At 52.7% G+C, this 23,865-nt stretch overlaps 2 protein-coding genes across 2 annotated transcripts; both read left to right on the top strand.

Moving 5' to 3' along the window:
* The first annotated feature begins 1,378 nt into the window (after positions 1–1,378).
* LOC100899927 (flocculation protein FLO11-like) lies at positions 1,379–15,450 on the top strand. Its single transcript, XM_003745408.1, has 12 exons — positions 1,379–1,572; positions 7,521–7,594; positions 7,776–7,975; positions 8,106–8,281; positions 8,417–8,673; positions 8,917–9,129; positions 10,132–10,397; positions 10,975–11,191; positions 12,768–13,688; positions 13,782–14,929; positions 15,084–15,285; positions 15,395–15,450. The coding sequence occupies exons 1-12, from the start codon at positions 1,379–1,381 to the stop codon at positions 15,448–15,450; spliced, it is 3,924 nt and encodes a 1,307-aa protein (XP_003745456.1).
* A 3,196-nt stretch (positions 15,451–18,646) lies between these two features.
* On the top strand, positions 18,647–23,696 carry LOC100899795 (transmembrane protein 145). Its single transcript, XM_029112075.1, has 9 exons — positions 18,647–18,893; positions 20,530–20,679; positions 20,988–21,273; positions 21,381–21,452; positions 21,549–21,698; positions 21,852–22,024; positions 22,659–22,952; positions 23,038–23,217; positions 23,443–23,696. Exons 1-9 carry the CDS (start codon positions 18,798–18,800, stop codon positions 23,458–23,460), a joined length of 1,419 nt encoding a protein of 472 aa, XP_028967908.1. The 5' UTR covers positions 18,647–18,797; the 3' UTR covers positions 23,461–23,696.
* Positions 23,697–23,865: the final 169 nt, after the last annotated feature.

The following is a 23,865-nucleotide window of genomic DNA, read 5'->3' as shown; positions in this document are numbered from 1 at the left end:
GCTAATGCATCTCGCTGCTTTCCAAGGACATTGGTGGTCTTTTTGAACGCGCTCCTCGGTCGACGCTCGTTATATATATAGAGGTCCCTTTCACGTGAAAGGGACCTCTTGCTACTCGAATCCTCAGGGGATCAGCATTGGTAATGGAGAGCTTCCCGTCCCCTAAACGTTGCGTGCTTGTTAGCGGGATGGTTTCGGCATACGCAACCGGAAAAGTACTTCGCCGCCGTGGTATCCAGAGAACCGACCCTCTCTCCCGATGTGGAGAATCGGGTCCACATGGCCAGCCGGCTCCGAACGACCCGCCCAAAATCTAAGTCGCCAGCCACGAGCCGGCTTCGCTACCGATCAGCCTCCCACGGCTCGCGCCTCGTCGGAACCCGAAAGTTCGGGTTCTGGGCGGGGCGCAGAGGTTCGCGGATGCCGTCGAGTCGAGATTGTCTAGAACGTAGCACTCGATGCAGATATCAATCCCTGAGGGAGCTCGGACGACTACTTCCCCGATGGGGATCCGATTGCCGGACACGATTCCTCTCCGGAGACACCATCGGAATGGACACTTAATCTCAAACTATACTCTCCTCGAAGGCGGTGTGGATAAGAGATATATTCCACTCTCGAATGATCAACGAAAATCTGGATGCTCTTCAACGCGTCGGATATCTAGCTCCCTGTCAATCATATCGAGTCCGATGAAAGGCAGATCGGATTCAACCGAACGCCTTTGAAACGGTACGTTGAGAGACGAGTCAAGTTCACTCGATCCCTTGCGGTGGAGGAAAGCAAGGCAGGTAGGCGGAGGATATGATCGAGCAGAATCGGAAGTCACAGGCGTCTGATACGATTTCAGGCCCGTAACGTCGAAAAACTGCTCGAGCTCGGCAGATGGACGGGTGACAAGGTTACGTTGCCGGTCGAATTGAAATAATGGAATGCTCTCAACAGAACTGAGCGGTCGACACGGCCCTGGAATCTTCCGTCACCCAATCGTTCTCGGATAATCACGGCAAATTACTCCGCTTCCTAAAGATCTCTCGGAGCCCCCGCCGATGAAGCTGGATGTATGCGTGAACTGTGTATATAGTCACGGAATATGAAACATCAATCGATCGACGGCACACCTGTTAGTCGATGTTTGGCGAGTATCTTGGATGAATACGGTATGTTCATCTCCAGGCCGGAGGCGAGTTTCACGTAGCGACTTGCGTCAGGGGCCCCGCTGAAAGCAGCGGGCTGTAGAGAAGAGCCGGCAACAAAGCAGGCCTCCTCCTTGTTGCCGCAAGAATAGTCCGCCCAGAAGAACAGAGCGAGTAGTGAGAGTTCTATAAACTTAGTGCGATTTGCGTCTGGAGTTTTCCTTACTGAAACGTCCACTGTCATGGATGAATTGGAGTGCACGTCACTCCTTGACGGGGTGCGCAAAATTCTAGCCCGTTCTACGGGCGGCTCCGGAGACTTGAGTGAGTTCGGTGGAGTCGTCTTGCGGCAATTGCCGGTAGCTCAGAGGGTGGTTCCCCAGGAAGATATCCGGGGCGAAGTTATGGATTTCATTGTGCAACAAATTGAAGACACGTGAGTTCAATGATTCCGTCTCGATTAGGTAACTTCTAGAGGGTTGTTACGATTTCTTTCATCGAGTTCCGACACATCGATTCAATCTAGAACAAGAACATCAGAGCAATGCTTCAAGTATGACGTCACCTGCTTCAAGACCTCACTGTCTGAGCTCTTGAGAATCTTCTCTCTGCTCTGATGTTGAGCCGTGGCTTGTCGTGCGTTCAGGAGCCGAATTCCCCTTCGGACAGAGAAGTTTGTCGGCCTCGGACCTGACAGCCGGTTGCGCACCGATGATGACTGCATGAAAGTTACGATTATCCCCGCTCTCCATTGAAACATGTCCGGGAAGAGTATTGATGTCTGTTCCTGCTCGATCACCGATTGTCATCGTGCATAAGACGCACGGGAATCAGATTCTTGTTGGAGCTCATTGGGGGAAGTGCCGACTCTAGATCTAGATCGTTCCACATTGCAAGGAAGAATGTTGGCTCTTGCGGACGGGCGCTCGTCTGTAGATGAACTGTTCTGTCAGACAGGAGAATTCCACCGGATTACTGCGCTGTATTCCAATCACAAGCGAGTATCCGTCGGATGGATGTTGCATGGTCCGCTATCCCGGCGACTACCCCGCTTACGGGATTGCGCTGCTCGGACTGACACCATGGTACACCGGGCATAAGAGGGTTCACCTCCTCGAATGACGTCGGATGAGGGAGAGCAGCGTTTTCCGCAACCAATATCTTTGCCCATGGGTGACGAGAGACGAAAGCCCTCGAGTCTTGCCGGTTCTGCTGGAAGAAGTGAGTCACGTAGATGCTGGAGGAGCCACGCCGGTTCCGCTGCATTGAAACCTGGCTTCGTCACCGACTCCTCTCGTTCAGAAGTTGGCAAGCCACATCCACGGAGGGAGTCCTCAACGCTCTCTCCGTCGTCGTTGCCGGCTAGCCGAAGCGTTGCCTTGGTCGGTGTAGACAGAGCAATTGTGCAGAAGTTTCTATACATCCATCCAGCCAGCCAACCCAGCGACCGTCCGACCAGCTAGCTGACCAAGCAAGCTACCAACCGACTGACCAAAAAGCACACCATCCGGCCGTGCTTGTGCCGGCCTACCTCGTCTCGCGGGTCGCTCCCCCTCATAGAGCAGCAGCTACTGCAACAAAAAAATAGTCAAGTATCCGTTCGACGTGACGCTATCTCGGTCGACGATCATTACTTCGTTCCAGCTTCAAACTGTGCTCGTCCGGCGAAAAGTTTTCAAAGATAGGCTGCAGCTCGTCCTCGTGATCAATAGGATCTCCCTGAGAAAAGAGCCAATCCCCACAATTCTGGTCCCGGGAGCACTCTGTAGATGCAGCTCTGTACTCTCGTGACGACTTTCTTCCGGGAATCCTCCGTTCTTCTTCTGAGTGAGACCTGATTTCCTGAGCATGGCCAGTTTCGAGGAATGTTGCGAAAACTTCGCAACGAGGCTCACTCATTCTCTTCGGCTAGGAGCGCGTAATAGCGTTGTTTCGCGGAGCAGCCCAAAATGTTCGCCGAATGCGCGACGCCATTTCGTTCGATGTACGGGAAGAGCCTTGACCCGGCGAGCACGACGCGACGTCAGGGGGCGTTTGGCCGATCCAGACTTGGGAACCCATTTAGCTTTACGAGCCGGAATCTCGTTGTAGTCCGTAAGGCTCTGGTCGAACACCCTGACTACAAGCGTCGCGTCGTCTCGACGAGATCATCTCGATAGACCTACACATAACGCTAGCAGGACTGAGAATCGGAATTCGGATCCACATGAGCTGTAGAGCTAAACTTGAGAGTTCTCCACTCGTAGGAGAGCTTCTTCTCGCACATTCAACTACCTCCGCAGTCTCTGGTGCATTGAAACGACCTCGGAAATTTCGGTTCGGGTGCTCTAGAAGTTGCTCGAGTACCCCCCGCACTCCCAGTCGGGCTCTCCTGCTTTCCGGAGCCTTTCCCCTTGGCATCAATTCACCGCTCCCCCGGCTTACTTTGCTGCAGAAGTTCTGACTTCCGGCGAATCGAAGCGCGATCGAAAAGCGCTCCGTAAGTTCAGTGTTCCCGTTTGTCCGTCAGTGTTCCCGAAGAGCGGACAAGTGCCCCATCGGTGGGTGAGGGCGATTTCCCTGGGGTTGCGGGACTCCCGGAGTCTTTCGTGCTGTCGATTCAAGGCTCAAAGCGAGAAACATTGGAGGCTGAACTTTCACAAGGAGATGATTTCAGTCCATGATTTGCGTCTAGGCTGATGCTTCTAGACCTTTTTGCTCGTCAATGTCATCTTTTTTCCTCTGAGATGCCCGCTCCCTCCGATATTCTGTGTGTGCTGGTGGGCCATGGACAGCTCCCGCACTACGAATGTGAGCCACCGGGGGAAAACTCTCGGGAAAAACTGATCGAGATGAATCGAATCACAAGCTGGCTGGGCGGAGAAGTTTTCGATGCGTCGCGTCAAGCTTCCTCTACTGGCAAGTGCCGTACTTGCATAGAGCCAGACATTTTTAGTTTTGGATTCCATCTCCGCATCTGATTCCCTCTAACTGTTACCGATGACGATTTCTCTTCCGGTCCAGAACTCTAGCTGCTCCTGTCGCCTCCCCGCACCGATGCCCTTGGCGCGATTTCCGAGTTACATGTACATATGAGTGATTCAATTCTTCCCGTTTAAATGACTCAGTGTCGATCGCTCAGTGTGGAGAATATCGCTCGGTCGGTTCGGTAGTTCGCTTTCGTCATTACACGATTCTCCCGTATCGGAAACGCGCCTTCGATCTCGCGGACATCAATTTTCCGATCCAGAGCGCATGACTCACTCACTGCTCCATGCCGCCGAACGCCTCGCTCGCTTCGCTGGACGCCTTTGGAGAAAACCGAAGAAGCTGACCTTGAACCGATTATGGCAGACATCATTTTGTTAGGACTCGTTTGGTTATTCATATCGCTATTGCTTTGGATAGTTGCTGGTCATGAGGAGTCACGTCCAAACGAAGAGAGGTATACGACCGTCTCCTCTACGGTAACGGTGCGGCCTCTTCAGATTCATGGCTTTTTCGGATTTCCGATAGGCGTTTCGCTGACTATTTCCGCGCACATGTGCTTCGACGGTTGCGGAATGATGCCCCGGTGTGCAAGTTGATGTTTTCTTTCTCATCTTCTACCCCTCCGCCCAATTATTGTCGGAAAATCCTCCTCCTTGACCACGAAACTCATGTGGTACTAATTGTAAGATGAGCTGTCCTTCTATTGTGGCGACGGCTGATTATGCATATTAGACGAGCAATATCGGCACTCAAAGAAGAGCTCGGTGACCGCGTCCCAAAATACGGTCATCTTCATGTGTGCATCTTATTAAGAAACAAACAAGAGCCGTGATGAAAATCAACCCTGGCGATTGATTGTATGATAGGAGCAACGCTTGCGGGGCAGGGCCTGCGCCCTTGAGCGACTCTATCGGCTCCTCGATACGGAGGCCTGGACTGATCTCGGCTCTCGGAGCACCAGAAAGAACGGAGCATTCGGCTCCACAACGGCCCAATAGCTTGTGTCGCCCAGAACGCAACAACTAGTTGAATGCGCCGATGGAAAGAGCCTTCCCGGGGGTACCTATCTGCCACTCGATTTTCCTGCTCGTCCCTGCGGGCTGTGTGGGTCACCGGCAATAAGTCCTGGAGTACAACTGGAAAAGGAATATTCACGGATGCTGCATGAATGAGAGATTTTCCCCGAAGATTTGAAGTGGTGCGAAACATTCGAGAAGGGAATTGGGGATACTGATGAGCTCGACATGCGGGACACAACTGACTGAGCTGAACGCATCGATCGAGGGGGCCATTTCGACATATTGATGGAGACAAAGGCCGCGATGCACGGTATCGATGTCGGAACACATCCGTGAGGCATGCTTCAAGTGACTGCCCGTTGACTAGCAGAGGTCAGAAGAAGTCCTGTCCTCAAGTCCTTCTGTATTTAGAGTTCGCGAGGAGCATGAGACACAACCTCAGAGGTGAGACAGCGAAGAAGCGGCAGATGGAAACAGCTGCGAAGTGATGCAATGCCGTCCGATGGTTTTATCCTGATCACATGTATATGCATATTCCGTGGCACGGTGCTTTCCATGCAATGTACCTCGACGTCACCGACGACTTCAATGAGTCTTCGTGGAGCGAGCAAACGCCTCTGAATAGCGGAATCGATGCGCACATGACTTCTGTTGTGCGGAATGAGCATGAAAAACATCGCATGACAAGGGTTCACAGCCATTTTCACGCAACGTGACGGAAATGTCTTTGACACTCCTCGCGTGGATTTCCCTTTTGAAAATCTTCGCGCTCCAGCTCCTGTACTTCTATCCAAATTTTTCCCAGCCGATCACGAAAGCTCGTAGAGTATAATATCATCGCTGAGGAAGTTCCCATCGTAGCGAATTTCGATTTCGAATTACCCTTCCCCATTTCGGAAAACAGTAGTCCCCTATGTCCCCAAATCAGACCGATTAGGAGAAGCAAGAGCTTGGACAGCACTGTCAGCAAACAGGCTGCGTCTCGGCTGATGTGCTCCCGCGGAAGAATCCTCGATCGTTTCTTGAGATGGGGCTCTGGACTATTCGACTGAGGCCCTCGCTCTGACGCGCAGGCGAAAAGTCGTAGGAATCGTCTTGAGTGGGAGCCGCGAGATTAGGCTTCAACATGCCGATGATTGAAGTGAACTCATTCCCTACCCCGAATACACCACGTGCTCTGGTGTGCCGGGCTCAGCGCCTGGCCAAGGAGGTGTCTTCCCAGACGGAGTACGACGGAAAATGGGTCGCCTTCATGCAGGAAAAGTCTGCCTTTCGAACTGGGGGCGGCCAAGAGTAAATTCGATTGGCGAGTTGGCGGAGAATTACGCCGATACCTGATGCAAGGCCTCATGCTTCACCATACTCTTCAGATGCGAATCCGCGGGTGAAAGAGAGTGTGAGCTCCTGACCGGATTATTTCAGAGCTCGAGGCGTCCCTCGAACTTCTCATCGCATAGGTCACGGATTTAAATAGCGCCGCTCCGGAGCGAGAGACTCGGTGGTCCCCGCTGTAGTTTGAGACGAAGGTAGCACGCTTCCTCACGATGATTCTCGATTCCCAAGGGAAGGCTCTAGCTCGACGGGGAATCGACGGGGAATCAGTTCGAGGAGACCACGCTCCTAAAACCCTACACGATTACTTTCATGCATGTATGCCGCTCAAACTCGATTCCAAGTCGGAATCGATCGGTTGAGAGCGGAGTCAACCGGTTCAGGTCTTCGGAATTATTGTCAAAATGCCAGACGAACCGAGGTGAAAGAGTCCGATCTCTAAGAGACTTTTGATCGGGCCTCAACTCCTGGCGCTCACTTCTGACCCACTGATAGAGATCCGAGACGTGCTGGAATGGAAATCACGCTCGCCAACTAGAATATCTGGCCACAGCAGGCCGCTGTCATCGCGCGCGAAGAATGATTCTGCTGATTCGCACTCTCTGATCTACCGTGCTCCGCAGATTTTATCACTCCGAGGATTAGGGCTTCTGTCTAAACGGAAGTTGCGAACGACGGGCCTGTTCGGGTCTCCCAGGGGAGGGATATTCGAGATTTTTTAGCGCCTTCGGGTCTGCTTCGGTCGCTCGTCCTCTCCACTCGATGGATCCAGGGGAGGAGCGGCAGACGTAACGGCACCTACCAAGGACATCGGAAACGAGCTCCCTCACAGCGTTTAAGTCCATTCGGAAGAGTCACTTAGCAGCTCTTGACTGAAAAAGCGACATACTGAGTTTACCTTCTGTCTTGCAGCGAGAGGTCCGCCCTCGGCGGCACCATCTCGGCACGTCGAGGGCCGGCATTTCCGGGTTTTGCATTTTTTTAAAAAAAAAGCGAGTCTCTGCAGAGGAATCTAAGATACCCGTCGCTCTCAACGTCTAAAATGATCTTTTCTTCTGACCAGGGATCTCTCTCCGACTTATGTTTGGGCCCTGGCGACTAAGGTCGCGAACAAAATTTCCGAGGCCATACTATCAAGTGAGTACCGATTACAGGAAGCCCTTGTTCACCAGGCCTCGAGGGTTCCGGGGCAATCCGAGACAGCCGGTGTGAATTCTGAAATTAGGTCTTGGATGAATCCTGCTGCGAAAGTTCCTGTTCCCAACCGAACTGCGGAAGGCCAATATGATCCGTAACCTTGGTCGGTATCTCTTTGCAGACATACAAATTAACGCTTTGAATGAAGTCTCGAAGAAGGAACTGGATAGTTTGTGCACCCGAATCGAGGCGGATCCCTCTATTCTGGAGGTCCGAGCAAGTTCTTCCAGCATCTCGGTCAAAGCGCTCCGAAACGCTAGGAGAACGATGGAGGATCGCCACGTCTTGATCACAGATTTGAACCAAGTGGCCGGGCTGGAGGCAAGTATAAAAAAGGCGACGGAGACCTGCCGATTCTTGTGTTGCCCCATGTTGCGAATATTGCTCAGTCAGCTCCCTTCGCTCCCAACACGCCTCGTCTACCATACCCTGACTTCATGTCTCCCAACAGGCTTCACCATCCTACGAATACTTCGCGGTATTCGATGGTCACGGAGGACGAGAAGCGGCGAATTATTGTGCTGCACACCTGCACTTGGTCTTGGCCGAACAAATTCGGTCCGGGCTCCCAGCACCGGCAGCCATAGAGAAGGCTTTCAAAATCGTCGATGCTAACTTCTGTGATAGGTGAGCAGACATCTGATTGTTCGAGAAAAGGTTTCCTCATCGCAGCATCGATTGCGTCAGCAGACTTCTCTATTTTGAGTCTCCGTCTACTGAGGCCTCTCGCCTTATCTTGACTCTGACAGAATACCATTCCAGAGCATTGGAGATGGCTCGCAAGGCCGGCAGCACTGCTGTCGTGGCGCTAATTGTCGACAAAAAGACTCTCCACATCGGATGGCTGGGTGACTCGGAGGCGGTTCTGGCACGCGATGGGCAAGCCCTTGGCTTGGTGAAACCCCACAAACCGTCAGTCATTTCGGAACAGGAGCGCATCGAGCGCCTGGGGGGAGAAGTAATCTCTCTGATGGGCGTGCATAGAGTCAACGCGAACCTGGCCGTGTCCAGGGCGATCGGTAGGCGAATTTCCGGATTTTTATTCTCGAGCGTAGCGCCGCAATAGCCTTCAGTCTCCTCCGGATAGATTCGAGAGACGAGTTCCGCTAAATAGTCATAGGTAGTGAATCTGTGTCAGATATGATGCTCAATTCATGGACTGTATATATTGAAGATTATTAGGAGGTCCGACGCTCAGCTTCAGGAGAATGGGTCCATCGATACCAATAATTGCACTTGATGAAATCCGAATCCCATTCCAGGTGACGTGGAACACAAGCCGTACGTTTCGAACGACGCCGAGGTCAACACTGTAGAGCTCGATGATGCCTGCGACTTCCTAGTTCTCGGATGCGACGGATTATTCGACCTCATGAGCTACCAGGACGTTGTTGTTAATGCTTATCATTCGGCACTGACCCGTCGTTTCGATACGAGCGTTGCAGAAAATCTCACTAGGGCCGCTATATCAAACGGTTCGTAAGGTGTTTAATCTCTCGGAATGAATTGTTGCATGATAGATAATGAGGAAGTCGTCGGCTTTCGACAACTTTCACCTTTCTGAGCACGCGCTGACTGTTTGCGCCGGTTTTGGCGTCCCTAGGAGATAGGAGGAAATTTCCGCTACGCAGAAAGCTTTGCTAGTGTTTCCCCTTCTGACGTCGTACTCTGTGGCTTCGAGGAATGATCGTTATCACCAAGTGAGCTCTTCGCGAGTAGAAACAATTTCGACGACTAATCTACAATTTCTGCAAAGCCTTTATCCGATCCGGAGCTACTCCCCGCTCGAGTGTTCGAATACAGAATTTATGGTGACGGGGAAACAAGCGATCGTAAATCCCTGGGAAAGCCATCGACTGGCTTCTCGGAGAGCGCCACAAACGCGTTTATGTTCACGCGGAAGTCGACTCTCATGGGAGAACATGCCGTTGGGAAGAACCGGAACACATGAGGCGCTCGTATGGATGTGGAAGTTAAGCGAGAGATTCCAGATCGCGTATCCGCAGCTCACTCTCAATTTCTTGGTTCGGTAGGCTGGTAGGCTCCATAGTCGACCGAACGTTCACGCCCGGAATCCTGTCGACATGTCAATTCTGGTGGAGGAATCTCTGGTCGCGGTGCCGTCGATCGGTGTGAGACCCCGGCAGTAGCAGCTCACAATGCTCTTACTGACTGTACGCTCAGTTCTCTTTGGGAAAGAGACTCTGGCCTGAGAGAGCCGCGCCCATTGCCCTTTAGCCGACTGGTCGCTCGCGCTATGGCAGCTGAACATCGTAGGATAGCGAGTTGGTTTAGCGCGAAAACGTTCGTTCATATCTTGCGAGAAAGAGCTGCTCCAACTGCGTCAACCCCCTCAACGTGGTCGTAGCATGGCACGCAAGAGGCGAGGAAAACGAGGATCCTCTGGTCCTGATGCTGGTGCGTTAGTCGAGCCCGGTAGCTCATCGACCCAATTGTACCGAGTGATTTTTTTCCAGGATCCACAGACAACGTCACAACGATTGTGGTCAATTTGAGAGACCCCAAGAAATGGCACTTCGAAAACGTCGTATTCCCCAAGTCCGAAGCTGCCGCCGCCGTCGCCGATCGAGTCACTCCTTCAACTGGCAAACAACTGAACGGTTCCTGTGAAACAGTTGCTGCGAGTCTCTCCCTTACAGGTGGTGATTCGTCGCCAGTCAGGGAAGTTGCCGCAGGGTTCGTAAGCGACGCAGTCGAAATGGCACTCAGCAAAGTCAACGGGGTGAGAGCGCAGTTCCTTTAAAGTTTTGCCTATTTTTCTCAAAGCACGTCCACGTGCATTCTGGCGAAGCGCCCAGGCTGTTCGAGTGAGTGCCATTGAGAGGGCCACCTCCGCGGAAGTTCCTGATGAAACGGACGCACGACGGCGTTCGCCATGCGGTATTCGCCGTTCCCCGCACGTTAAGCGAGGGAACAGAGACCTTCGGCAGATGTATCTCATCAAAACTCCGATCGTCAGATCCCACACCTGGCCATGCTGGTCGCCGCTAGATAGAATTGACTTGTGCGATAGCCTCGGAATACGGTCAATGGCGCTCATGAGTCATGAGAAATGCTGGAGCTAGGAAATGACCGGATATGGAAGACACCTCCTACGTCAGTCAGTCGGATTCTAGCTCCCGTAGGCTATGATGTCAAGCTAATATGATATGAAAGAAAGAAGGGAGGAACCGGCTATCAGAGGCTTCCCCTGATTTGCCAAGGCGTCTCTCGCATACGAATTCGACTGTAGGCCATTCGTTCACGGATTCCTCATTCTTCATTCGATGACGCTCAATGAGCGTCGACGTTAATTCCAGACGCCGCCCAGCAATTTGGACCCCGTATGTGATCTCTCCCCACCCGAAGAAGAGCAGCGAGATCTGAGGGCGAGTCTCAAAGACGACACCCCTGAAGCGGATAGGCTGAACCCAGACGCCCCTGAGTTCGTGCCGTCCTTCCCGACGGCCTCAAGAGCTCCGGAGCTCCCGAATCAGTCGTCGTCCGATGAGAACAACGGAGCAACAGTTATTACTGGCAAGTATATCAATGGCGTTTTGTCTCTGCGAATTCCACACATCCAGTTGTTTACATTCTTTTTTCGGAATCCACCCATGGAGAGGTGCGATGTCGGCGGACAACGAACTCCGGATTAGCATGTCGGGGTCGGAGAGGCCGCGTAGTGTTCGTGCCTGACGTAATATATTCTACGAGGCATACCGCTCTGGATTTCTGGAGCCATGAAGCGTGTGAGACACGACTCTCTTAGTTGTTCCGATTAGCAAAGCCGCGGTACATTTTTGTTGAGTTCGTGCGCATTCGATTCTTTTCGACGGGATCTTTTCCGTGCTCGACTTGCGAAGATCATTGTCTGGGGGTCAGCATGTGAGACCCTGATAATCTGAATGCGTCAACGAGCGTCCCGATCTCCGAGTGGTGTGGACTTCTCCGAACTACTGCGAGGATTGACGCTGGATTTTCGGAAGAGCGGTCCCCGAGGCTGGGGCATGACATCTACTCGTCAAGTCGCGAATAGTGATCGTCAAAGCCCCATAAGTTCGCCCGCGAGCTCGAGACTTCGGAAGTCTCCGGAAACGGATTGCGTGGGGATCGAAGTGCCACACGCATGACGAACACCCACCAGCTTCGTTGTCCTGTCCGTGCTTTCAATCGCATAGGGTCCAAGAGGACTCCATTTGGATCCGATGGGAGCTCGACAACGATGATTCATCGGGGCGTCGCTGATGGCTCTGAGCACTCTAAACGAGGGCGTTGGAGCTCGGCCGGCCGGGCGACCCCCAGTCTGCGAACGAACGGAGCCTGAGAGGGTTAACGGCGACCACTGAGCCGCTGAATCGTTCCACTCTTGAATTGACCAACGATTTGCAATCCTATGATGCGTGAGTCGAGCGTGTGTTCTGGAACATTGATGACGTGCTGGTCTCCATTCCTTGCGGAAGATCGACTCGTCGACGGAATGTGGAAGAAACTCGAACACTGTGTCGCCTCAAAGATCCGAGAAAGAATGTAGGTATCAAACTCCTTTGCTCGGGAGCCCCGTATGTTTCGGTTCTTGGGGCAGATCATCGCCCCGCTGACCGAGTTCGCAATCTTTCGATTAGGTGTTCACTCCAGTCCGATGGCGAATGAATAGAATGCTCATCGCTCATAGTATATCCTGGCAGTCGACTCAGTCGGCGGTCACTTGGGCAGGGTGATGAGGAGGTGGGAAAAGGGAGTTAAGGGAGAAAACTCGTCAGCGAGACGAATCCTGCCCAAATGAGATAAATTCGATCGAAGGATCGCTCGTCATGTCGCACGAGGTCTCGATGGTGTGTCAAGTGAGCAAGCCAGCGTTCGGAAGAGAGCGATGTCGATTCAATGTGTAAACAATGTGTTCAGCGACGATCCCCTCGCCGGGACCGGCAGCTCTGTGGCAGTCGATGGCGTTAGCAGACATGCGGTCCGGCTTCGTATTCGGAGGTATCGATCTGACTTTACAATAAGGCATCCGTTGGCAGAATGTGACGCGGACCATGACCTGCCTTTCCGTTCGATTGACTTATCGAGTTCGACTTTTCCTCACGTTCGCTTTTTCCCCTCTTCCCATTAGCATCGCCGGCAACCGGAGGCATGCCTAAATCGGAGTCGCGGGATGAGCTCGTCTACGAAATCGATCGTGAACTCGGGACGGCTCCACAAGCAGTGCAGGCAGAACTGGTGAATCTAGATGTTTCTTCAGGAGCGAGCGTTTCCGCGATGAAAGCTGCTGATGGCCTTTCGGACAGTGACGAAGATTTGAATTCGATGGTGGTGCACGAAGATCAGCCCCAGCCCGAGATCAAGCTGAGCGAGCTGATAGTTCGCGAGCAGCATATCCATGTGATTCCGGAAGAATCGCCGAGCGAAGAACAGACCTCTCCGCTACCAGCAACGGAAGCCATGATCGGTGCTCGTGAGCCCTTGATCGGTCGAGACGGTGTAGTCGATCAACTCGTCGATCTCTCGGGAGAATCGGAAACTTCAGCTCGTGCACAAGCTTCCGGGGATGCTGAGCCTGTTTTCGGTTCAGCGAAAGGGTTGGACGAGGCTGCCGCAGGAAGTTCGCAGAACGTTGTCGAGAGCCCACGTGTTTGCGAAGATCTCGTCGATCTTGCATCCCAAGTCCTCGAGGCGGACGTCCTCGAGCGAATTGAGTCAAGCGAACCGTGCAAGCCAGCCTGTGGAGCTCACGAGGCTCACGCTCCATTGAAAATTGAGGATTCGCAATATTTGTTCTCGGCAGAAGTCGGCGTTCACGAAGAAACCATCGTTCCTCGAGCTCAGCCGCTTCTTTTCGAAAACGAGGAGCCCAAATTAACGGAGCATTCCCTCATTGACGCGATGGAGAACTTGATGCTCGATGAAGGGCCGAAGGTTGTGGACGCCATAGAAAAGCCTCCGAGAGCTCCGGCCCCAGCCAATGTGGTCCCAGAACGAGCTCCTGGAGAAGTGGTCCCGGAGGAGCACAGAGCTGAACAGCATCCCGATATTGGTGAGTTCTCTCTCCCTAGGCCGTGCGTACTGTATCAAACTCATGCCCATTGGTCCTCAAAAACTTTTTTTCGAACTTTTGTTCCAATTCCAGAAGCTCACAGCATCGGACTCGAATCAGTCAAAGACGTCGTCGAGAAATTATCCGCTGTTGGCGAGACGAAGGAAGAAGCCGTCGGGGCACCCGTCATCCCTGATTCTATTCCCGAAGCCGAAGGAGTCCTGGACGTCGATTCTGACTCTGACAACGACGCTCAGGAATGGAGTTTCGTGAAACCCGTGGATTCACGCGTTCAGACTGCCGAGACGCAAAAGCTCTCCCCCGCAGCGGTAACATCGGCGACTGCTGCAGTTGTTGCCGCGACATCCGTAGCTGCCGCAGCCGTGGCGACCATGGCGAAGCCGGCGCGGGAAACAGCCTCAACCACGACACCTACATCGACACGGAAAGCAGCGGAGAAGGCGACGACCCCGAGCTCGAAATCTGTCAAGAGCAAAGCAAGCCCAGTGAAAGCTCCGACCAGCACGAGTGGCACACCAGCTGTCAGAGCTGCCGCGAAAGTTCCCGCTTCATCGAAAACTGGTGTAAGGTCCCCAGCGGCGCCCCAAGCTGCTGGTAAGCTCGCGACTCCGCGAACGCCCATTGCAGGCGCAAAACCCGCTGCTCCAGCCAAACCGAAAGTCACTAAGGCATCACCTGCTGCTGCTGCTGCCGCGAAACCCTCTCTGCCTACGAGCCCAAAAACAACAGCCACGGATAAAGTCTCATCCGTCTCGAGACCTATTCCAAGTAGAGCAGCGTCTGCGACGAAACCCGTGGCTTCAACTGCTGCGAAGAACCCTTCAGCTCCAGCGACCCGCGCCCCCCTGAGCTCCAGAGCACCTACGACGACTTCGACAGCAGTATCCGCGGTGCGGCCTGTCGCTGCGAAATCTGCAGCTGCGAGAACCAATGCTAAGGCTGCGGCAACCTCATTGACAAGTGCGAACAAACCTACTTCCGCAGCTCTTACGAAGAAAGTTTCTGCTCCTACTGTACGTCCCGCCCCGCCGAAACCGACTGCAGCTGCTACGGGTCCGAAGAAAACCGTCACGAGCGGTGCAACAACAGCCAGCGCACCCGCCGCACGAGTGGCTGCGGCCCGGGTGGCGGCGACGGCGGCGATGCGAAGCGCTCCGAAAACGACGGCAAGTGCCGCAACCACGGTCTCATCCGCGAAACCAAAGAGTGGAACAGTCAAGGTGAGTACTCCACTTGTTTCATAAGAACGGTATCGGATTCAATACTCGTCAGATATCTCGCTCCTCGGTGACGAGCTCCGAGGAGATGGGAGCCGATATTCAGACATCGAGCTCCATATTATGCGCCAGAATTTGATGAAACTTATGCCTGTAGACGACGTCGAGCGTTGGAAGCAGCAAAACAGCCCCGAAGTCGCCTGTGAAAAAGAACGTCAAGTTGGAAAAAAAAAGTGAACCAATCGCTCCCCCTGTTGCTGTCGAACAGGTTGCAAAGGAAAACGGGAGCCAGACCGCTCCTCCCCAGACCAACGGTCATCCTCCATCTCATACACAAGACAACAGTTCGAACCCCAACGGTGAGTTACGGTGGCTTCATCCTCGCCCTTCCAGCAGGGCGGAATATATGGCTTGGTTTCTTCAGTGGACTGTTATTTCTTCAAAACTGGACATCGGATCTCTTTTCAGAGCTCGGACCCACCGGGTCACCTGGGACCGCAGAACAAGGAGACGTCGTCGTATAAAACTCACAAAGCCCATGAGGACGAGGTGCATGCGATCGAAACACTAGCGGCTTACAATCAGACAGTGTTTCATCGCTCTATATACCCGGTGTGCTTCATTTTAAAAACAGCAATCTGTCCTACGATTTAACACGCATTTTAGAATTAGTGGCGACTCTCATATTCGATGTCGGCAGAGAAGCAATTCTGCCCTGACATTCTATCAATAATTTCGCTCCAACGCTCATCATCCTTATCTGGCTCCGAGAGCGATGGCCGCGTCGTATTTATGAAGATTATAACTACTGAACGGATATGCTGAGAGAGCGTGGATCTCCGAGAGGATATCTCGCGTTGGAGCCGCCGAACCGATGTTAGTCCCTGCTCTCCTTGCATGAGGTAGCGGATAGTATTGCTTGCCGTGCGTTGTCGCTAATGAATAGACTCGACCGATGCGTCACCTGTGTCGTCAGGTCGTGCTCCGTCCCCACTTGACGGGAGGATAGTGGACTTCCAGAATGAATGCGGCAGCAATCATGAACGAAGTCAACGCTCTGTGGTAGACGAGAATTCGATTTTTTTGCGAAGCGCAACAAACCCAGAATGACGTTGAAGATCTTCAAGTGCCTCAACTGGTTTTTATGATATCGGTGCTCCGAACAAGCTCCACACTTAAAAAAGGCCCTCAAGACGAAGGTTCAGGTACAGGTCGAACATCCGAATTGAACACTGATGCAACATGCGACTCATGCAACGAAGCCGATGCAAGGAGGCGGGGTGAGCATCAAATCCGCACAACGGCCTGAAGTCCCCGCTGACGATGTGGAAGCGAAAAGAACAATACCCACTTTTATCGGGGAGAATATCCGACGAAAGAGTCGGATGCGATGCGGTACCCGCGGAAAGAAGTGATCGAACGACAGTTCTTATGGAAACACTCACCCAAGACGGCAATCACCGACTTTCAGAATACGGGAGATGGAGCATCTCAGTATTAAAATTTGACTAATCTGGGCGTTAGTCTTCGATGGGACGTAAGTGCGAGAGCAGCCTCAATCAGTGTTTGAATGACTATGCGAACGGATTCGATATCGCCTGGCTAAATTGAATTCCTGTGGTAGTCAGGAAGAAGACTCAACAAAGGTCTCAATGATATTTATCAGAAAGGGGAACAAAGCTTTCACTAATATTCAGGCGTTATCCTGGCAACCTTTCCACGAAAACTTTTTCGTTAGTGTTCGAGGGAGGCCGCGAGTGAACAAACGATGGAATAAATCACTCATCCCGAGAGGTTAATATATGGGGATGAATCCTGCTTACGAACCCAAAAATTCCATCCGCAGAAGATTCTGTGAAGCAGCTGCATACTTGTTATTGAGTTCGGCCAGGCAAATAAAAAGTCGAAAAGAAAACGGACCCAGTAAGCACTCTTGATTAGAAGCTCTACTCTGCCTTCGGGCAATCGTTACAGGCCAGCTCACTCAATGAGGAACATGAGCAAACTCGTCGATTCTGCCACGGCCACCTGTTTTCGCGAGAACGCTGTGTTCGCTGAGTTCAGTGATCATGGTCCAACGTTGGAGCATCATTTCTGCGGAAGGATCCGGAGATGGAGTCCGGCAGCAGGAATTGGACCTTCCCCAGGGAGAGATATCCGTGTCGGAATTACCAAGCTCTGCTCAATGGAGCCAATGAGGACGCGTGAGAAACGAACATCCAATCGATCCATCGCGAAAGCTTGCGAAGCTTCGAGACCGCCTTGCAGATGAATGAATTCCGACGAAGGCCAACTGTTTTGCCAAGGAAAAGGAAGGCAGGGGAGCTGAGTTTTGCACCGAGATGCAGGTTCGCGCGGGGCTCTCCATCGCCTGCTGGCGATGGAGAACGGTTTCCACGGACTGGTTTTCGCTGCGGCCAATTCTGTACTCGAGTTCAGGCCGTCCCTAACGGCGACCGAAGAGAGGTTCTGGTCGCCTAACCATGTTCCTGCTCCATTCCTTCTGAAGAGGATCGCTCCCCCGACTTTCTCCCCGTGGGAATGCAGCGGAGGATATAATACATATGTATAATCGACAGTAGAAGGGATTTTCGTGAGCCACTAGAGGGTCTTCTTGTGGGGTTGTCCGATTACTATTCGAGCTGCTGATAGTACGGGTATCGCTGAGAGTACATGAAAAATGAATGTATCGCATGTGGTAAGCTCCAAGCTTCGCAGCCGAATCTCGTGACGGGTGCGCCAGATTCCCGGAGACTTCGGGGCCAATTTTGAGGGCTCACTTCCAGCCGACACCCGACTTTCCATCGATTTCATCACTGATAAAAGGCGCGTGGGCGAAGATCTCCCACTGAAAGCTCCGCTCGAAAGATGTGAAGCAAGGAAAATATCGCGGGGTCAAAGGTCGTCGCTCTCTCCAACAGTCATAACAGCAATGGAGCACAGCGAGACTTTGTGCTGGGGGGAGGAGGAGATATAGCCCATAGGCATGACTTTTTCCCCTGGACCTTTCTCCCTGCTCTTGACTTCTTCAGGCTCGTTGCTTATGAATATTCCATATCACCAATCCTGAGTAAAATATTACTTGATGTAGCTTTGTGTCTGTGCCATTTGGGAGCTGACAGAATAGCCGTCATCCTGGCGCGGAGCGGAAGCGTCTAGGCCACAGTTTCAATTCTAGGGAAGCTCGGAAGGGAAACAGACAAGTGAAGAATCAGCGACTCCGGGAATTGCTCATCCCGTGCCCGAGCTCCAAACCCTGTACCCGCTATCGGAGCCCGGGGTGCCCGGGAGTCTCGTCATCCTAACGAAACACCGTCGGCGGCGGTATGCGCCGAATGGGACTGCGAGATCCACCAACGGGACTCCCCGGGACTCCTAATATATGGGACAGACACCAGACTAGAATGAGAATCTGAAAGACACGAGTGCGGTGATTCTCCGGATCAGGAGAGGGGCTTCCGAAATGGAGATATGCTTCCCGATCGGGTCTTCAAAAACGGGATGTCAGCATTTCGTCACAGCGAAGGAACCATAATCGGTGATGGAGAGAGGCGACGCGACCGACTCGAATCGAAACATGCAGCTAAATTCGTTTCGAGATTTTTGAGACAGCCTGAAGGTGTTGCTCTGATCTCCATGGGGACCGCGGTACCCTCTGCTCCTATAGATTAGATCCTCTCCCTCAGTGAAGTGGACATTCGTCGCTTTTCGCGGCGGCGCATTTCCGTCATCGGAATCACCGATAACGTTTCGTAGGTGACATGTTCTGACTACCGAGGAATCCATCCTCTCGGTTGCAAGGACCCGGAAGCTTCGTTTTCCCGCTGGGAGAGACATGAAATCACCTTACGGCTGAAACCGAAGAGGCACGATGAGTTCGACGGGACCGCTTGGTTTGCTCTGCCTTTATTTGACTTTCCAAGCTGGGTCGAGTCTGACTTTCAAAAACAACATACGTACCCGGCAGGTAAGCTCGAATCCGATTCGATCGAGGAAATCGACAACTCGTCGAATAAGGTCGTCTCTAACTCGCGAGGCTTTGAAGGGAGAGAATGAGAGAATAGCCATCAGAGGTACTCGTAAAGCAGCGAGATAGTTCGTGAGGAGCTAGTGCTTCACGAGGGTCGTGTTTTTGGTCCCCACTGTCCATGGCTCCGGCTCCAAATTTCATGGAAATCATAGCCACCGATATCTCAGAGACCAAGGACTGGATTGCATGAACTGAGGTTCGAAGGTGTGCGGGACGGTTGGAGCCCTCGTCGGGGGATGCTTCGAGGAATCTGTGTCAGTCAGGAGTTCGGCGAAGATCGAGTCTTCGCCGAGAGATGGAAGTCACGATAGAGACGCCCGATGCCGCTCGACTTGAAGCTTAACTGAAGCCTTCGGAGCGAGAGACATGTTCATAATTGAAGAAACGCCGAATCATCAGGTCCGACGCTGCTCGAAGAGTTGATGGCCTAGGCCCCGGAGCACGGGATGCGTTCCAGATTCGGGTCGGAGCGAACTGAAGCCTCTCGCGCACCCGGTATTTCCCGATAGATACCAGAGAATTCCGGCTAGCGCTGGCTATAAAATTCGCCGATTTTAGTGAGCGAAAACAAATGAGCCTCAACCTATCCTCTAATATCGAGCTGGATCTACTCAAGAAGTGTTACGAGTGCGAGATACTTATACGGAGCCGATGCTCCGGAATCCTACGTCGCTATGATTTCGAATCCTCGGAGCTGTCCCCTCTCGGGCTCTCGAGCGCGAAGGGGGTCGAGCTCCTTGCATTGAAAACGCGCGATGGCGTGGAGTGCATTCTCGTAGTGGAGTGCATGCAGTCACACAGAATGCGACCCTTCCATTGGGAAAGCTGGAAGATAAGTGTCATACATCGAAGGAACTCCGACGCAGGACTCAGAGCGTTCTCAGACGTCGGATGGGAGCCACCACGTTCAGGCAGTAGGAGAGCAGGAGTCGACGCGGGCCTTGTCGTATCCTAATATTGTCAATGTATCGATCTGTTGATCAAAGGACGCATCCTTGTCAAGCGCGAATTCTCAACACACAGCAGGGGCCACACCAACCCACTAGGCACTGGAGAATCGCATTGGCGGAGCTCAATGGTGGACGGACTGCCGGTAGAACGTGTAACGCGGCGTCTCACGTACGGCTCGAATACAAGCTTCCAGCGCGAGCAGCCCCGCAAGTCTTCAGTTGGCGTTCCATATCACCTCCCAGGATGCGCCCAAGTAGGTCGGGGGTCGGGGCCATCGTTGAACCCTCCTGCCGGCTGATTCCGACAGGAGCCTCCATGCAATGACATCCTGTTTCCGTGGTGGCCAGTGCTCGCGAATGCCACCCCGCCCTCGGACTCTGATAGAAGGGTGACAACAACAAGTTCACTCGCTCGAGAGAAGAATGTCTTTGGCATCGAGGGGCCGATAATTTCCAGTGTCCGCGGGATGCACCGGCAGTTTCGTTTCGAATGCCTAGACACGCGATCAGAGACGGACGTTCGGCTTCTCTAAAATTCGGCTCGGGCGACGTTCGGTGCCGATGCGTGATCGGGCCTGGAAGCTCCTCGGCTCGTCGTGACCGTTGTATTTTCTACCTTTTAGGAATGGGTGTTCCTGGGTCGTTTCTGTTTCCTATCGCTGCAAGGACATTTCAAGTACAACATCAGTTTTCCAAAGGAGTACGGCCCTGTCGAGCTGCTACTTTATTACGACGCGCCCAACCTCTGGGAGACTGTGTACCGCTCTAATCTCGTAAGCTGAATCCTACTTACAGTATTGCCTCCTTACAACGAATTCCCGCTGTAGAGTACGCTAATTTCTGATTCTTTGGTCGGTTTCCCTAAGACCTTATCCCACAGACCCGTCGAATGGTCGAACTAGTTCGCTACAGCGAACATTCATTCAATCGAGCCGTTTCTGTCGGCGTGTTCGTAGTAAGGAGGATTCCAGTGTATCTGTCGTCTCGAGACACATGAGATCGAATTTCTCCCGGTAATGAATCAGCCGACCAGAGAGAAGACTGAGGGCCGATACACAGCGCGATTCTGTCGTTTCCTCAGACTTGCATCGAGCGCATAAAGCCACTGGACAAGAATCGCAATCAGGTGATCGTGCTGAATCAAAACGAAGCCGACTGCTCGCTCATCGACGAGCCCACGCCCAGAGTGCAATGTGTCGGAGACATAGGATTCAAGACAGCCAGACCTCGCTGGTGGTACATCGCTGCAGCTAACTGCCGGAATCGAAGAACAAATTATACTGGCATGGTTCTCCGCTACAGACTCGATACTCTGAACGCCAATATCAGCGAGTGGTGGTTCCGCCACTTCTCCGCTGATCAATTCTGTGAGTGGACTATCAAAGAAATTGACCCGTGACGGAGACGACGACGGAGCGCTCCGAGAGAGAGCATCAACCCCGAGCCTCCGCTATCAAGAAGTATTTTCTTACAGATATACTCCACACCGACATCGCCTTCCTGGTGATGTACCTCATTCTTTGCGTGCTCGCCATCTACACAGCGAGTGAGTTCGGCCCTGTTGAAGTCTTCGGTTCGAGATTTCCGATAGCGCGATTCCGAAAAGCTAGATCGCGAATTTCACCTCCGAGCGCTCTTCCAGATAAACTCCACGGTCGGAACCTGCTGCACAAAACATACAAACTGTACATGGTGTCACTGAGTTTCCAATTATCTCATCTCGTCATGATCATCTGTTACTACTGCATCATTGCTGATTCTGGCCAGGACCGAACCGGTATAAAGCTTCTGGGTGAGTTATCGCCATTCGGTCAAAAGGGGGAGGGAATTCCAGATTCCTGGCGCTGACCGGGAGGGAAGGACCTGAAGACAACGCCTGGTATCCCTCTGGCGACGAGGGACCCTGAGATTCTCAATTCCTTGACGATTCCCCCCCTCCCCGCAGCGAACATCTTCACAACGATTTCGACGCTGTCCCTGCAGCTTATGTTGCTCCTGATAGGCAAAGGTTACACGGTAACTCGCGCGCGCCTCAAATACAAAACCACGGTGAAGATCCACGCGCTCATGGCTTCCTACACGGTCCTCTACGTGAGCCTTCTGATGTATGAGCAATACGTGAGTATTTTTCTTCTTCTCCAAATATTTTCATCCGAGACATCGCCATAGTTCGCCATTGGCGCTGGAAATTCTGGAAATCCCCTTCTTTTACGCTTGATTCCTCTTTCCCCTGGCTCTGCGCTGAATTTTGCCTTCTATAAGCTCTCATTGCGGAATAGTCGGGGAAGGTGTAGTTCCCATGCAATCTCGTTCGATTGCGAGAGCAAGCGATAAGTTGTCTCCGAAGCGCGGAGGGAGCTCTATTGATGCGACCTTGAAAGAGGGCTCTCATCGATCGATAATGCAGACCAGTCTCGAGGCTGGGCGAAGTCGCGCAAAGTCAGCCGATACATCTCACATCGGTCAGCCTCGCCGCAGAGGCAGCCTCGTCCATGCTACGAGCGGTACAATACCGGCTTCCGACTGTGGAACTTCGAGAGTCAGATTCGGCCTTCGCCGCCAACTCGGTCGCCAGTGGGCGCCTCGTTCAGCACGGTGACGACTTCCTTGTTGATCCGATAGGGATCTCGCACGCCACGGAGGATTCTCCGTAGAAGATAGACCAGAGCGAACCGATAATAATCATTGACTCCGATCGAGGGTTGATCGCTGCTGGCCATTCGGATAATATATGACTTGTTTTCCCGGATAGGTTTTCGACCCGGGCTACGTCCTCTACCTGTATGAGTCGCCCGCCGGATACGCGATCATTGTCCTGAGAATTCTGTCGTGGGCCTGGTTCGTTTACGCCGTCATTTTCACGCTGTACAAATATCCGGAGAAGCTCTCCTTCTATACGCAGCTAGTGGTAATTTTCACAACATGGTTCGTATCCATGCCGATCTTGGTGCTGATTGCGACTTTTGCGATACCGAATTGGTTCCGCGAAAGGAGCGTTGCGTTCGTCGAAGAGCTCATCATGGCATTCGCTCATATTGCTTTCCTCGTAAGTCTGCCCTGCTCCCTTGCAATTAATCCCGGTTCCCGTCATTGTCCAACGAAGCGATACAGCATGTAATAATACATTCCAGCATATGGTTTGGCCGTCTCGAAAGAACAACTACTTCCCGTTCCATGTTCGAGCGAATAAAATCGTGCCACGGGGAGAAAATCCCAGCTACCCTCATCACGCATATGCACCCACCTCTGACAACAACAATTTCTCAAATGCTAACACGATCGAGGCCTTGAAAGAGGCCTACAAAGAAATGGTGAGTAGCATAGTTCGAATTTTTCCCACCTGCCTAGATCATATTTCGAGAGGTCGATCGTCCGTCCCCGCCTCGAAGGTGGATGGTCGCTTGAACGAGTTCCGGTCGGAATCGATGCCGTTGGGTACGATGCCACCATGCCTAATACCCCAGTCTTGCGGGATTCCTCCGGGGTACGCCTTTGCTCGCATTCCCTCATACGGCTTTGCCGAAATCCCATTCCAGACTGCTGTTTCTTCGTGAAGCGACGACTGCCGGGCTACTCGAAGATGACTCACGCGTTACCTACTTTCCAATCTAGAGGCGGCTATCGGAGGAAACGGAAACTGAGGCTCCACGGAGCTCTCAATCGACCCTCTGACTTCTCCCCTGAATCCTCCCAGGGTTGTTATTCTTGCGGATGTTCCAACTTCAGCATCGCACAATGTATAAAGGAAACTCAAATCGGGGAATCGAATAAAAAGACATACTCATTGGCGCGAGGATCTTAGCGGGCTTTGTCTCTCCTACTCCGCTAAGGCAACGGTCGCCTGAGTTCGATCAAGGGGCTGGGGGCCATCGATGGGGCCGCATCGGAGCTTCGACAGGATCTTGATGATGCGTTTCAGAGCCTGATTCAGAAAGTTCCGGAGCGTCCATGGAATATCA

This window comes from Galendromus occidentalis, unplaced genomic scaffold, assembly GCF_000255335.2.
Source record: "Galendromus occidentalis unplaced genomic scaffold, Mocc_1.1 scf7180000077483, whole genome shotgun sequence".
NCBI classification, from domain to species: domain Eukaryota; kingdom Metazoa; phylum Arthropoda; class Arachnida; order Mesostigmata; family Phytoseiidae; genus Galendromus; species Galendromus occidentalis.
The sequence above is the reverse complement of the archived record's forward strand: the minus strand, read 5'-3'. Positions and strand labels throughout refer to the sequence as shown.

Bases quoted from the DNA above. Each gene is read 5' to 3' on its own strand.
- LOC100899927 (XM_003745408.1), top strand. From the start codon at position 1,379: ATGGATGAATTGGAGTGCACGTCACTCCTTGACGGGGTGCGCAAAATT. The intron at 7,595-7,775 runs GTGAGTACCGAT...ATCTCTTTGCAG, and splicing joins TTCCGAGGCCATACTATCAA to ACATACAAATTAACGCTTTG. The intron at 9,130-10,131 runs GTTCGTAAGGTG...ATTTTTTTCCAG, and splicing joins TAGGGCCGCTATATCAAACG to GATCCACAGACAACGTCACA.
- LOC100899795 (XM_029112075.1), top strand. From the start codon at position 18,798: ATGAGTTCGACGGGACCGCTTGGTTTGCTCTGCCTTTATTTGACTTTC. The intron at 21,274-21,380 runs GTGAGTGGACTA...ATTTTCTTACAG, and splicing joins CTTCTCCGCTGATCAATTCT to ATATACTCCACACCGACATC. The intron at 22,025-22,658 runs GTGAGTATTTTT...TTTCCCGGATAG, and splicing joins TTCTGATGTATGAGCAATAC to GTTTTCGACCCGGGCTACGT.